Consider the following 16951-nt stretch of genomic DNA (forward strand, 5'->3'; position numbering starts at 1 on the left):
TATATATAGTGACAATTTGAATCACAGAATATAAAATGGAAAGATCCCAACTTTCTCTTTTATAAGTAATGCTTTTTAGCATTTAGGTATTCCCTCCCCTATGCCTATTTCCATTTTTTTATGACAATGCTGTGGAAGAAAAGAAAGTGGACGTGAATCGTCAACACACAGTTTTTCTGTCTTTTCCTCTTTTTTTTTTCTGCATGCTGAAACATGTTCTCTCTGGGATTTCATGTCTTTCGATTTTGTTTCGGGTTTTTCAGATACTAATTGATTCTTAAATCCGATTTCCAAGACTTTGATATTGCATGAAGGTGAGTTCTTGAATAATGTAACTAGTTTCGATTCTTTTGTGTTTGTACATTGTTCCATTCCTTGACCCGATGACTACTGTTAGTTGGCTTTTTTTTTTTCCTTTTTTTCTGAATTTAATTGAGATGGCAGATTTGAAAGGACAGATTGCTTTTCGAAAGTAAGAATTTGGGAAGTGGGTATTGGATTATTGGAAATTTCAGTTAAGATGGGGAAACGTGAGGTTTTTTCCATCAAATGATGTTCTAGATCAGTTTGCAATCATCCATTCCTTTTGGGCATTCTTTGTTTATTGATATTTTTGTACAGAACATCTCCTTTTATTTTTTCATTATTGGTGTCTGCATTTCCTGTCCTTGTATGCACTGCTGGTTTACTTGGAACCCTTCTAAATTATGGAAAATGGAGCATATCCGAGATTGAAATGGAAGCGAAAACGACTTGTGACATTTTTTTGATGAAAAGGGGTGCTTCAGGAGGCGCTACTCTTTTTGAGAAAAATGAGAGCTATTATGCTAAATACATTGAGAAGAAAATGGATGAAATGGAGGAGTTAATTGATAAATCCTGTTTCTCAGCTGGTAAGTTTGAGGAGGGTTTGATGAAGGAAAGTTTGAAGGAAACTGAGCTGGAAAACCGTGGAAATTGGAAAGCAAACAGAGTCAGATAATATGGATTCAGAGCAAAAAATTGAAAGGAATAAAAAGAGAGTTGGTGATGGGGAGGCCATGGAAAACCACCATGCTTCACTTCTGAAGATTAGTGATGATGAACATCTTGAATTGGACGATGAGACATCAACGGCAGATTCTTTTGATTCGGAGAGAGTAAATGTAGACACTATGATTCTCCTCCTCGTTCTCATGAAGATAAAGATGAAGAAGAGGATGAAGAGGGGGGAGAGGATGATGATTCAGATTTGGGTTTGGATATGGCCGAAAGTTCGTCTCCAGATGCTTCTATGGCTGATATAATGCCAATGCTCAATGAACTTCACACTCTTCTAGATGAAGATGCCCCACAACCTATTCATACATCCAATGATGGCTCTGATGCAGCATCTGAACTGTCTTTAGAAGCCAGTACTGGTAGTCATGAGTCAGATGACGAGTCTGAAAATCATGAGGTTTTGGAAGTTGCAGATGAGGATATTGAAGATGGTGAAGATGGAAAAGGAGACTACGAATAGCAGACAAAGCCAGCTATGACATGGACAGAAGAGGATCGAAAGAATCTTATGGATCTCGGAAGCTCGGAAATTGAAAGAAACTAATGGCTGGAAAATTTAATTTTGAGGAGGAAATCAAGGAAAAATATTAGAATGGTGCCAGAATTAAACTTGAGAGACTTCGAAAATTCTGATTTTTCATTCAACATTCCTCCCATTTCAACAGTGAGACAAAATCCATTCGACCATCCTCATGGTTCCTATGATAATTCAGGGATACCTCATATTCTTGGTTCAGCTCCTTTTATTTTATTGGCGACGCGGAACCCTTTTGACATTCCTTATGTCTCAAGTGAAGAGAAGTCCAATCTTATGAGACATGGAATTCAAGAAGCATTTTCCACGGTTCAATCAAGGGAGCATTTGTTTCAAAGACGGGAAAGTTTTAATGTGGGACCTTCATTTTTCGCACCCAACCGGCAAGACAGACAAGAAACCAAATGGACGGACGCCTTTTTTTGTTCCTGAGCTAACAGTTTCTGCAGAATCTAGCTATTCAATATTCCAAACGACAATCAAGTGAACTAAGTGAGTCCAAGGTGAGTTCTGTTCCTGAAACAGAATCTCTTGGTTCAGTTGAGGAGTTGGAGGATAGGAAGCTCTCAGAAGAATGATAATATATGCTCTGGTTTCTCTATTGTTGGTCAGAGATTGAAAGAATCAGTTGAAGCCCGATACACTCATCGATGATATGAGAAACGCCTATAAATAGAGCGATTGAGGTCCCTAAACACACACTTCATAAGAAAAATTTACACCATCTATTGAGACGGTTGAGTGCTAATAAGGCATCAACCGAGAAGAAAATCAGAGAAATCAAAATTTTTAATGGCTGGAGGTAACACTCGATTTAAGCTTCCGCATATTATTTATCATGTTTATATATACGTGAAAACATGATTTTTGAGAAAAAAATTCTGACATATCGGGAGCCGAGATTCAGAAGAAGAATCGTGTACGCATCTAAATTTTCTTAGCTGTCGTCAATATCAATTTGTACACGCTACTTCTTTTAATATGTGTCATGTTTTTCTTACACTTTCCCACTTGACACATATATTTCATTTATCATAAGAGAAAACAGAATATATGAATCATGGCGATAGGTCATCTAAAACGATTATTGTCTTCCATGTATTACAATGTATTATATCTCTCAAATAACTTAATAAATAAACCCTATGTTTATTCAAGGTCCAACTTTATTGATATTTCTCGAATTAATAAATGTGTACATAATAAATATGAGAAAATATCACATCATAGTTTCATTAAATTTGTTCTTACAACAAATTACATAAAGGAACCAAGTCTCATTCTTTCTGTATGATCCTTAAATTTCAATGGTGGCATGCCCTTAGTTAAAGGATCCACAATCATCAATTCAGTGCTAATGTGCTCGATAAGTAAATTCTTATCTTTAACAAGTTCTCATATGGCTAAATACTTAATTTCGATGTGCTTGCTTCGACTACCACTCTTGTTATTTTTAGCCATAATAACAGCAGCTGAATTGTCACAATATATTCTTAATGGCTTAGATATAGAATCCATAATTTTAAGCCCTGAAATGAAACTTTTCAACCATACATCATGTAAGGTTGCCTCAAAACAAGATACAAACTCAGCTTCCATAGTGGAAGTAGCTGTCAATGTCTGCTTTGCACTTCTCCAAGATACAGCTCCACCAGCTAGCATGAAAATATATCTTGAAATGGATTTTCTTGAATCAATGCAGCCAGCGTAGTCTGAATCAGAGTAGCCAATCACTTCCAAATTCTCAGTTCGTCTGAACATAATCATATAATCTTTAGTCCCTTGTAGGTACCTCATTACTTTCTTTGCAGCTTTCCAATGGTCTAAACCTGGATTACTCTGATATTTTCCCAACATCCCAACAACAAATGCAATGTCAGGTCTAGTGCAAACTTGAGCATACATCAAGCTTTCGATAGCAGAAGCATAAGGAATGTTTTTTCATTTGTTCCCGCTCTAAATCATTGTTTGGGCATTGACTTAAATTGAACTTATCTTCTTTCACAACGGGAGCTATACTTGGTGAACAATCTTTCATCCGATATCTCTCTAAAACTTTGTTGATATAGGTTTCTTAAGACAAACCTAGAATACATCTAATTCGGTCTCTATGTATCTTAATGCCAATGACATAAGATGCATCACCCATATCCTTCATATCAAAGTTTTTAGAGAGTAATTGTTTCAACTCATATAACAGACCCTTATCATTGGTTGCAAGTAATATATCATCCACATATAGAATAAGGAAACAAATCTTGCTCTCACTGACCTTCTGGTATATACATTGATCCATGAGGTTCTCAACGAATCCGAATGAAGATATAACATCATAAAATTTCAAATACCATTGACGGGAAGCTTGTTTCAATCCATATATAGATTTCTTAAGCTTACACACCAATTGCTCACCATTACTAGAGAAAAATCCTTCAGGTTGTTTCATATAAACCTCTTCATCTAGTTTTCCATTGAAAAAAGATGTTTTCACATCCATTTGTTGCAAATCTAAGTCAAAATGTGCAACCAATGCTAGAATGATAAAAAGATAATCTTTTTCAATGTTGCCTAATGAGTCTTTCTTTGTTTTAAAGACCCATTTACATCCAATGGCTTTTACACCATCAGGCAACTGAAGAAGATCCCAGACTCCATTAACTGCCATAGAATTCATCTCTTCTTTCATATGATTAAACCATAGTTTTGACTCATTACAATTCATGGCTTGTGAAAACGTTTCAGGATCATTTTCGTCTCCAATATTAAAATCCAATTCTTGTAAATACACAACATAATCACTAGATATAGCTGATCTTCTTTTTCTAGTAGATCTCCTAAGATTGTTTGGTTGATCAACAATTTCTTGTTGTTCTTCATTAACAACTTAAACTATTGGATTTTCATCAGCGAATTTTGGAACTTCAGTAACTGGTTGTCTAACACCCATTTGGTCTTGAGGGGTGTGAATAACAATCGATCTGTCATTTGAATAAGAGGGTTGTGCATTAATGTGATCATTCTAAAAAACTATGTCATGATCACTCCCACTAATCAAGTTATTTTCAAGAATTTTTGCATTTCTTGATTCCACAATTCTAGTGTTGTGAGATGGACAATAGAATCTGTACCATTTGGATTTTTCGGCATACCCAATGAAATATCCACTTATAGTTCTTGGGTCCAGTTTCTTTTCATGTGGGTTGTAAACTCTTATTTCAGAAGGACAACCCTAAACGCGTATGATAAGTGCATTTTGTGCACTTAAATTATCCTTATAATTCAGTTAGATTGTTAGTTTTCCTGGGCATAATTATGCGTTTTTGTTAGTTTTGGTGAGATCGCAAGAATTTAGGTAAGACGATGCATGCGCATGAAAAAGAACGAAAAAATGGCGCTGAGAAGAAGATTTTGAGCAAGAGCCCACCTTTGGAGGCAGTGAGGCCCACGCATATGCGTGAGTGGGAGGCTCGCATATGCGGGCATTATGCAAGAAAAGGCGAGAGAACACCGCGCATAGGCGCCGGACGAGGCGGGCCTATGCGCGAGAGAAGAATTTCCTGACGTTCAAAACAGACGACTCCGCGCATATGTGCTGGGGAACACCGCGCATATGCGCCGGACGAGGCGCGCATATGCGCGAGAGAAGAAATTCCTGACGTTCAAAACAGAAGACTCCGCGCATATGCGCGGAGCAAGGGCGCGCATGTGCGCGCAAAAGAGCAAGACTGCCCAACACAACAGAAGGACCCGCGCATATGCGCGAGTCTTGGTCGCGCATATGCGCACGGTGCGATTTCTCAGAATTAAATAGGTTTCGGCGTGTGTTTAGAGGGGATTCGGAAATTTTTTACACACAGCCGACATAACAGAGAAAAGGAGCGAAAAAGTGGGATCCAACGGAGGCCGGAACGCGAAGAAAAGAGATCGAAGACGCTAAGTCCGGACACGGAGACGCGCTTTCATCTTTTGTCAACACGTTTCTAATTCGGTTCTTTACTTTTACGCTTTTAATGATCATAAACAGGTTTTGTATTGATTTAAATTCGAGTATGAACTAATTTTAATTTCTAGAGATAGACGTAGTCGGTGTCGAACCTATGTTATTGACGTTTTGAATTTTCAGTTAATTAATTCATCGTGTTTATTTGTGATTTCTTGTTCTTAATGCTTTTGAATTACTGGCCATAATTCAATTGATTAAATAATTGAGATCTAACACTCGACAGAGGGGATTGAGATTAGGACATGGGAAATCACATCATCAGACGTTTATAACGAGCAAAAGACGTATAACTCTGGTGAATCTACAAAAAGAACCTTGTTTGTATTTATTACGTGTTACGTGATTTTGAATAGACATATTAAAATCAGTAATAGTTAATACACTTCTATTTATCACTTGAAAATGGGAATAGGAAAATTGCGAGCTCTTGGTAGTAAACATGATGCAATTTAATAATATGCTATTCAATTTTAATTTAGCATAGGGGAAACCAGACGAAATCATATCTCTAGATCGATCTATTGTGTGTTGCTAAGAATTACATTAATTGTTATTTCCTTTGAATCGATTATATACCAACCCTTTGATTTTCTAAATAAAGTTGAACTATGTCAATTATGGTACTTAATATACAGTTTTAAATAATTACTCCTCGTGGGATCGATATCTGTACTTAAACCAGTACTTAAACTTGACACCGTACACTTGCGGTAGTGAAAATTCACAACAGCGTATATGTTGCAAACTCGGTTTCCAACCTTTATATCAATGTTCTCCAAACAGGACCGGACCGGCCAGTCGGACCGGTTCAACCGCGAACCGGCCTCCAGACCGGTCCGGAGATAAGTAAAAACCCGAAAAAAGGTTTAACCGGAAAAAACCGGTTAAAACCCGGTTAAATCGGAAAAACCGGAAAAAAATTTTAACAAATTTTTGCTTTCTGTTTGCTAAACATGTATTATTTTAATTTTTTAAAAAATATTTAGATAAAGGTGTTGGTGAAATGCAAGAAACACCTTCTTTGGACTTGGAAGAACTTTTGGATGGTGGGGATGAAGATGATAATGACTACGAAAGAACACTTCAAGATTGGATGCGGTGTGGGCATCAAAGGATGCAACTTGAAAGTTGAAACTGGATGTTTGATATTTTTTTGTATAAGAAACTTGATGTTTGCTACTTTTTTGTATAATTAAACTTGATGTTTTCTTGGGCACTTAAACTTGGTCATCACTATTTGGTTACATGTTAGGTGTAATTTGGATTTTTGAATTTGAAAAGTGATGTTTATTTGGATATTTGTTGTAATTTTCATCTTAAAAATTAAGTAAAAACTATAAAAACATAAATAATCAATATTTTACTATTTTATTTATTATATAAAATAAATAAAATATTAATTTTATTGATCCGGTTCGACCGTTCGGTTGAACCGGTTGAACCATTTTTTAAGGCTTGACCGGTTCGATTAACGGTCCGGTTATAAAAACATTGCTTTATATAACTCAAATGGCATCTTTGAGACAGCCTTAGTTGGAACTCGGTTTAATACATACACAGCTGTCTTAAGAGCTTCAGTCCACAAGGATTTAGGAAGTTTAGAACTACTAAACATGCTCCTTACCAAGTCCTATAATGTTCGGTTTCTCCTTTCAGCTACACCATTCTGGTCTGGAGAACCAGACATAGTATATTGGGCAACAATCGCATGTTCTTGGAGAAACTTCGCAAACGAACCAGGTGCTTGTCCATTTTCAGTGTATCTACCGTAATATTCTCCACCTCTATCAGCTCTCACGATCTTAATATGTTTTCCACATTTCTTCTCTACTTCAGCCTTAAAAACCTTAAAGGCTTCAAGCGTTTCGTTTTTATTATAAAGCATGTAGATATACGTGTATCGTGAATAATCATCAATGAAAGAGATGAAGTATTTCGGACTTTGCATGTCCATATCTGGACAACAAATATCTGAATGTATGATTTCTAATATTTCTGTACTCCTCTTGGCACCTTTTTTAGACTTATTGGTCTGTTTTCCTTTTATGCAGTCCACACAAGTCTCAAAATCAGTAAAATATAAAGTACTGAGTACTCTATCATTTACTAATCTTTTAATTCTCACTATGGAGATGTGTCCCAATCTCATGTGCCATAATATAGAGGAATCTTCATTTATAACACATCTTTTAATACCTCCTTGAACATGCATAGTGGTGTTATTATTTTGTAAAGAAATAGAGAAAAGACCATCAATTATTGTATCATTTCCAATAATATTTGATTTGTAAAACAAATTTATTATCCAAAAACTAGAAACATAAAATGTCTTTTTCAATTTTAAAATAAAACCATTATCCAATATAAGGCAGCAAGTCCCAATAGCCTCCACATGCGAAGACATCTTGTTTCCTGAATAGATGCTCCGCTCATTTTCTATTGGCTTCCTTAGATTTTGCATACCATGCAAGGTATTTGTAACATGGATTGTAGAACCAGAATCAATCCACCATGTGTTATAAATCATATTAACCATATTAGATTAATAACAGACAAATGAAGCAGGAATACATTTTTTTTCAAGCCAGTCCTTAAATTTATTGCAATCCTTCTTCATGTGTCCCGTCTTTTTACAGAAGAAACACTTGGATTCTTTCTTAATGTCAGGTTGGGGTGGAATTATTCCTTTCTCTTTTTCCTTGACTTTGGGTTGCTTCTTATACTTTCCTTGTGTAGTCATAAATACATTATCACTCGTTTCCATTAACAACCTTCCTTCCTCTTGAACACACATAGTCATTAATTCATTAATTGACCATTTGTCCTTATGTGTGTTGTAAGAAATTTTGAAGGGTCCATATTGCTATGGAAGAGTGCATAAAATGTAGTACACAAGAAAAGTCTTAGACATTTCCACTTCAAGTGTTTTGAGCCGAGCCGCTATGTCCCGCATTTTCATTATGTGCTCTCGCACACCTTTCACACTGGTGAGCCTTAATGAAGAGAATTCCATAATTAAGGTGCTCGCAAGTGCCTTATCTGAAAACTGAAATTGTTCATCAATAGCCTTTAGTAATTCTTTGACATTATTATGCTGGTCAAAAGAACCACGCATACCAGCAGAGATTTTGGTCTTTATGAACATTACACAGAGTCGATTAGATCGCTCCCATTTTTCATAAAGATCAACATCATCCGGAATACTGTTTTCAGTAATAGCAGATGGTTCGTCTTTCCGTATAACATAGTCAATATCCATCCACCCTAATTGAAGAAGAATTCTTTCTTTCCATATTTTATAGTTATCACCCTTTAATTCGGGAATGTCACATTTCATATCAGAAAAACTCGCAGGTTGCATAACTGCACAAAATATCATATGCTTAAAATTTTGAGACAATATCATGTTTTACCAATGTAATTCATGTTTTAAAAATCTAGTGATATAAAATTTTCCCGTGGGCTAAAATTTTAATTCAATAAGATTTTTCTGTAACTTTATGATAAAACTATCAAAATATATTTTCCTTAACTCCTGTGGGTAAATTAAGAAAAATATAATTTGATATTTAACCTAATTAGTTATATAAATATAATAAAAAACCTTGTGGGGTAAATTTATTATGTTTATATAATTAATTACAAATGATGTTCATTATGTGATTCAAATCCACTTAATGCATAATTTTTCATAATTAAGCATGTTGTGGCTATTCCTCAATTATTTAAAATTATACGGTTCACCGAACGAAATTTTGGCTTTACATTAATGCTTTGTATAATAATTATTTAGTAACATAATCAACATTTTCCAAGAGTGCTCCCATGAAAGATAGGTAGTGCTAAGGCCTTTTAAATACCTAACTCCTAGTCAGAGCAACATTCCTCAGGGAGACCAGTGGCTAGTCAAGGCAGTTTAAACCGATCTGTGAAGAACTCCCCCAGATCATATTTTCTCATGTCACCTTATAATTATTATTCACTTTAATTATCCACATTTATGTGAATCTTTATAAGCCAAAATTTTTATTTAAATAACTTTATATTCACATTTTTACTTAATATGAACAAATACGTTCCCCATCAGTTTTTCTCTTCAATCAGAGTAGTGATAAAGTGAGGATTATTTGTTCATTTGTGAACATCTGAAATATTTTTATTTTATAATATTATATTCATATCTTCCTTAATATGTTCATTTCAAATTATAAACAACTTAATATAATTTAATATGAACATAATGTGAATATTGATGTACTAATTATTTTTCAATATTATTTTCATTTCAAATTTCAAGAATAAATGCAACCATAATATTAAATTTGCATGTACACATCAAACACTTATCCATAATATTTGACATTATATCTAACATGCAAAAATAATTTTTAAACATGTATTAGAAATTACATCGATCTTTGAATTATTTTAATGTGTACAAATTATTTACCAAATGATATATGTATACTGAATTATACATATAATTTAATTACACATTAATTAATTAATGATTTATTTATTATTATTATTAATAATAAATAAATAATTTTTTTTAATTACCGGCAATTGCAAGAAATTGTCAAAATATGTGGGTCCCACAATTTTTTTTAAATAAAAAATTGAATTGATTGCCCACATTATTGTTTATCTGAAGAAAATTGAACCGCAATTGATTGAATTGCATGTGAAGGCTCCATATACACGTTTTCATTTTAATTAGTGGGCTCCATATATTAAATTTGTAGACGTTATTGCATATTTATTGAATCAGAATGAATTGCATGCATTTCATCTTCAAACCATTTTCTTGCAATTTCTCTTGTATTATTAGTTCATCTCATCCGAAAATTTCAGAAAACCTAATCTCCAATTTTTTAAGATTTCAAAGAAGAAGTTTAAGGTGCAACCGAGAACAAAATTCTCTGGTAAGTTTCTTAATATCATTTTATCTGATTTTCAACTTCAAGTTTTTTACGCAAAACTTTCCTGATATACAATTTTTCAGAAAATGAAAACAATATTTTCAAGGCAGAGGTATCGTTGCTCTGATACCAAATGTCAGAATTTTTTCTCAAAAATCATGTTTTCACGTATATATAAACATGATAAATAATACGCGGAATCTTAAATCTAGTGTTACCTCCGGCCATTGAAAATTTTGATTTCTCTGGTTTTCTTCTCGGTTGATGCCTTCTAAACTGTCACGCCCCGAAACTCGGGATTTGACACCGGCGTTGTTTAACAACCACACAATTGAAACAACTAGCCTCGTAGCATAGTATAAACCGAAAACCAGTTCATTATTCATAATTTCTCCAAAAAAACAATTGTCTTTACAACTGAAATAAAATAAATTTTCGGAAACGTCTTACATAAAATTTAAAGTCCTAAAATTCAAAAATAATCATGTCTACCAAATTCGAAAATAATTTAATCACCATACCCAAAACTGTTCCGATTCTTCTTCTTCTACCTGTTCTTCGGATTTATCTGGGAAAGGTTGTAAGGGGTGAGTATTTTGGGAATACTCAGTAAATGGGGGAATTATCGAACACCACATAAAATTTTTCATATTTTCGAAAATAACATATATTTACAGCATGCTTTTAATAATGGCAACACTGCAATTTTTCACCTTTCATGGTTTACTGACGTCAGTCCCTAAGTTTTAATCCTTTAAGGGGGCGAGGTCGTAAAACAGTTCTATCCCACTGTTAAGGGCCATATGTTGGAATTCCACCCATTTTCAGGGAATCCTCACAGTGTCCTCACAAAAACGTAACAAAATTTAAAAAAACACGTAGACGGTGTTCGACCGCATTTTTTTCTTTAAAAAGAAAAACACATAACCCAAAAATTTAAAATTTAAAATTTGCCCACTTACCTTAAATTCTTGATGCAAAATTACGTGAATAATTAGGGTTGCTTGCACAGAAATTTCGAAAATTCCTCTTCAACGGCTGGACGGCGGCAGCGTTTCGCTGTGCTCGAAAATTCCTATGGAGACTAGAGCACAATTTTCGAAATTTTTGTGTGTTTTAGAGGTGTGATTTTCGAAATTAGGGCCCTCCTATTTATAGGGGTTGGCTGCTATCGTGATCGAGAGTTATAGTGCGTTTGAACTGTGAATCAAATCTAAAATCTTGATATATCCGTGATCTAGGTAGATATTCGAAATCTCCTTCTTCTTTCCCCACCTAATTTTCGAAAATTCCTAGTATATATTGTTAGATTTCGAATTCTAGGGATTTTATTATCTCTTGCTTGATCTTTTATCCCGGTATCTCAATATCAACTTAAATCTTAAACATTTATCTGCTTATTTTCAAAATTCCTTAGATTGAGATAAATTTATTCCTACCAACTTTCAAGTTTAAAAAAATAGTACTATCTAAATTTCGAGCTTCATAATTCTGCACACGATAAAATTATCTACACAACTTAGATAACCTTAAAACAAATCTTATATTCTGAATGATATTAATATCCAAGATTACACCATCAAATTATTAACCTGATATTAAACTAATATGATCACGATATTACAAAACCCCGGGTTTTACATCCCTCCCTCCTTATGGGAAGTTTCGTCCTTGAAACTTGAGTTGGCTTGGTCTATGAAAAGGTACGGGTATTGGTCCCTCATCCTTTCTTCTAGCTCCCATGTGGCTTCTCTTTCCATGTGGTTAGACCATTGCACTTGACGTAGGGAATGATTCGTCGTCTTAGTACTTGATCCTTGGTATCCACAATTCTAATGGGAACTTCCTCGTATTTCAGTTATTCTCCCAAGTTACTTTCGATCATTAGTGGATCTGCTTCCAACACGTGGCTTGGGTCCGAGATGTATTTCCGTAGTTGAGACACGTGGAACACGTTGTGAATTCTAGACATGTTTGGTGGCAGTGCCAATCTGTATGCTAGCGTACCCACTTTTTCCAAAATTTCAAAGGGTCCCACATAACGAGGGTTCAGCTTCCTAGCTTTATTGAATCGGACCACTCCTTTCATAGGCGAGACTTTTACGTAGGCCTTCTCGCCAATATTGAATTCTACTGGCCTTCTTTTCAGGTCTGCCCAACTCTTTTGTCGATCTTGAGCTGCCTTGAGTTTCTCTCGGACTTCTGTAACATTGTCTATTGTTGTATGTATGAGTTCGGGTCCTACTATTGCTTTTTCTCCCACTTCATCCCAATATAATGGTGATCGGCATTTCCTCCCATACAGAGCCTCGTATGGAGCCATCCCAATACTGCTGTGATAGCTGTTATTATAAGCAAACTCGATCAATGGTAAATGATTGCTCCAATCGATACTGAATTCTAGAGCGCAGGCTCGCAACATATCTTCCAAGGTTTGAATTGTCCTCTCGGTTTGGTCATCGGTTTGTGGATGATAGGCCGTGCTAAGTGTCACTTTCGTTCCCATGGCTCCATGGAAGCTCTTCCAAAATCGTGAGACGAATCTTGGGTCTCTGTCAGACAGGATACTCACTGGTACTCCGTGAAGTCGTACAATATTATCCATATACAGTGTGGCCAACTTATCCAGATTGTAGTTCATACGGACGGGTAGGAAGTGTGCGGATTTTGTAAGTCTATCTACGATTACCCATATTCCGTCCTGACCTTGCCTTGACTTTGGTAACCCTACCACAAAGTCCATAGAGATATGCTCCCATTTCCACTCTGGTATCTCCAAAGGTTGCAATAATTCTCCAGGTCGCTGGTGCTCTGCTTTGACCTGTTGACACACTTGGCATTTAGCGACAGATTCTGCCACGTCTCTTTTCATTCCATTCCACCAAAAATTGCTCTTGAGATCTCTGTACATTTTTGTATTCCCTGGATAGACTGAAAATTTGGACTTGTGTGCTTCTGACAGTATTTCTTGGCGAAGCTTATCGCTGTCTGGTACACACAGTTGTCCTTTCATCCATAAGACTCCTCTGTCATCGATTTGTAGATCTTGAGACTTCTCACTTTCAACTTGCCCCTTGAGTTTCGTTAGCTCAGGGTCTCGGTCCTGGTTTAACTTTACAGTCTCTTGCAGACATGGCCTCGCGGAGAGTGAGGCCAGGGTGATCTTGCTCTCATTTTTCTGACTCAGAGCATCGGCCACCTTGTTTGCTTTACCCGGGTGGTAACTGATAGCCAGATCGTAATCCTTCAGAAGTTCGATCCACCCTCTTTGCCTCATGTTAAGTTCCTTTTGGGTGAACAGGTATTTGAGGCTCCGATGATCTGTGAAAATTTCGCACTTGGCGCCATAGAGATAGTGTCTCCAGATTTTTAAGGCAAAGACAACTGCTGCTAGCTCTAGATCATGCGTAGGGTAGTTTTGCTCGTGCTGTTTCAACTGCCTTGATGCGTAGGCGATCACTCTTCCCTCTTGCATGAGCACGCATCCCAGACCTTCCTTAGATGCGTCACTGTAGACGGTGAATTCTTTACCTTCCGTGGGTAAGATTAGTACTGGCGTGGATGCGAGCTTTTCTTTTAATGTCTGAAAACTTTTCTCGCAACTTTCGTCCCAGACGAACTTGGAATTCTTCTGAGTGAGTTTCGTCAGTGGTATGGCGATCGAAGAAAAACCTTCGACGAACTTCCTGTAATAACCTGTCAGTCCAAGAAAGCTCCTGATGTCTGTGGCGTTCTTAGGTTTTGGCCACTCTGTAATTGCCTCGACTTTCTTGGGATCCACTGATACTCCTGCTTCAGAGATTACGTGTCCTAAAAAGGATACACTCTTTAGCCAAAACTCACATTTCTTAAACTTAGCATAGAGCTCTTTTTCTCTCAAAGTCTGAAGTGCAATGCGCAGATGCTCTTCGTGATCTCGCTCGTTGGAAGAATAGACGAGGATGTCGTCAATAAATACTACTATGAACTGATCCAGGAATTGCTTGAAAACTCTGTTCATTAGGTCCATGAAGGCTGCAGGTGCGTTGGTCAGCCCGAAAGACATCACTGTGAACTCATAATGTCCATATCTTGTCCGAAAAACTGTTTTGGGGATATCTTCCGCCCTGACCTTCAGTTGGTGGTATCCCGTCCTCAGATCCAGTTTAGAAAATACTGCGGCTCCCTTAAGTTGATCAAATAGGTCGTCAATCCTTGGGAGGGGGTACTTGTTCTTGATAGTAATCTTGTTCAGTTCTATGTAGTCGATGCACAATCTCATACTCCCATCTTTCTTCTTTACAAAGAGTACTGGTGCTCCCTATGGGGAAACACTAGGTCGAATTTGCTTTTTGTCCAGCAATTCTTGGAGTTGCTCTTTTAGCTCCTTGAGTTCAGCTGGCTCCATCCTGTAAGGTGTTTTAGATATTGGTGCTGCACCAGGAACTAGATTGATTTCGAACTCAACTTCGCGGTCCGGGACTGCCCCTGGGAGTTCTTCTGGAAAAACATCCGGGAACTCACATGGATGTCTTCTATCTTCAATTCGACTTCTTCTTGCACTTCGCTAACCATTGCTAGGTAGATATCTTCTCTGGATTTCATGTCTTTCCATGTTTGGGAAGCGGAAAGGAGTGATTTCCGTTCCTTGGCTTTACCATGATACACAATCTCTTTCTGATTCGGGGTTCGGAGTTTAACTCTTTTCCCTTTACAGTCCACTATTGCATTGTTTCTGGCTAACCAATCCATCCCTAGGATGATGTCGAAGTCGGCCATAACCAATTGTATTAAGTCTGCGCTGAAAGTCTGATTACCAATACTGATTATACAGTCCCTGTGAATCTCATGAGTTTCGATGGTCTTACTTGTAGGTGTGGCTATTCGGAAAGGTTCGGCTAATAATTCGGGCTTAAGTCCTAGTTTCTTAGCGAGTCTCTTAGATGCAAATGAATGCGTGGCACCACAATCAAATAACGCATAAGCAGGCACTTTTTGAATAAGAATGGTACCTGACACGACTTCAGTGGCGTCGTCGGCCTCTTCTAGAGTCATAGCAAAGACCCTGGCATTAGGCTTGCCTTTTTTTGGCTTGTTGGGGTTAGCTCCTGTATTTGGCCCTGTTCCTTTGTTGGGCCCGGCTGCTTGGTTGGCGGCAGTAGGACATTCGGCAATTCGGTGTCCTGCTTTCCCACATCCGAAGCATACTCCACTGTTTCTTCGGCATTCTCCCAGGTGTCGTAAGTGACAAGTTGGGCAAGGCTTAATATCCTGGTAGCTTGATGTAGGCGAAGGTCCTTTTGATGGTCCATCGGAATGGTTAGGCTTCTTGAAAGTCTGATTACTGCGTGAGGACTGACTAGTCATGGGCCTTTTGTTCTTAAATTCCTTCTCACTACGCTGGATGTCAATTTCGGTTCGGATAGCTGCACCCATTAGATCTGAAAAATTCGCGGGTTGGTAGACTGCTAGGGCTGATTGGATCCTGCTGTTCAATCCCTTTTTAAAACGGTGCGACTTCAAAACTTCGTCCGCCATGACTGCCGGAGCATAAGATCCAAGGGCATTAAACTGAGAGGTGTATTCCACGACTGACATATCCGGAGTTTGAGTGAAATTTTCAAACTCACTCAGTTTCTGTAGTCTGACCTCGGTTGGATAATACTGTTTCAGAAAGGCTTCTCGAAATCGCTGCCAAGTGATTGGTCCTGCAACTGTCATGGCTGGCGAAATTGCTTCCCACCATTTTCCTGCTTTATCTTCTAGGAACGGCACAGTCACGTCCACTTTCAATGCCTCGGGAACTTCCAATAGGCGGTGTTGAGTCTCTACACTTTTCAGCCAGCTCTGGTTGACCTCAGGGTCTGCAGCTCCACTGAAGGTTGGACACCGATTCTTGCGGAGTGATTCATAGTGGAACTTGATTCCATTTGGTGGTGGAGGTGGTGGTGGCTGATTAGCGTTCTGATTTCCCAATCCTTGCAGCGTTGTCGCTACAATGGTGGCTATGGCCATAAGATCAGCTCGGCTTAAGATGATTGCAGGCGGGGGTCCATTTCCTTGCTCGTTCGCCGGTCCGCCTCCACGGTCAGTATTAGCACCACGCGGGTGGCGATTCTGTCTCGGGGGTCTGCCGGCCATTTCCTACAATTACGAGTTCTAAGAATTTATTGAACGAGTAGAGTTCATGCAATAGATTGTGCGGATATAAATTGAAATCAATGAATCAAATAAAACAAATTTTTATTGATTTATCAAAAGAACTAAAATGAACATGACCAATCTAAAAGAATTAAAAGTCGTACTGAATGAAATAGCAACAACGAAAAAGTAAAATAAAGTCCTAGGACAAAATCACTAGGACATCCTAGCCTAATCCTCTATCTCTCCATCCCCAATGGCTGCTATAGGCTCCTCAATCTCTATCGGCTCTTCCTCCGGCTCTCCTTCCTGAAGTAGCTCTACCATATG

At 37.4% G+C, this 16951-nt stretch overlaps 1 protein-coding gene across 1 annotated transcript; it reads right to left on the reverse strand.

The window, feature by feature from the left end:
- Positions 1–14926: 14926 nt before the first annotated feature.
- LOC140972202 (uncharacterized) lies at positions 14927–16621 on the reverse strand. Its single transcript, XM_073434659.1, has one exon. The coding sequence runs from the start codon at positions 16619–16621 to the stop codon at positions 14927–14929; it is 1695 nt and encodes a 564-aa protein (XP_073290760.1).
- Positions 16622–16951: the final 330 nt, after the last annotated feature.

This window comes from Primulina huaijiensis, chromosome 1, assembly GCF_012295235.1.
Source record: "Primulina huaijiensis isolate GDHJ02 chromosome 1, ASM1229523v2, whole genome shotgun sequence".
NCBI classification, from domain to species: Eukaryota; Viridiplantae; Streptophyta; class Magnoliopsida; order Lamiales; family Gesneriaceae; genus Primulina; species Primulina huaijiensis.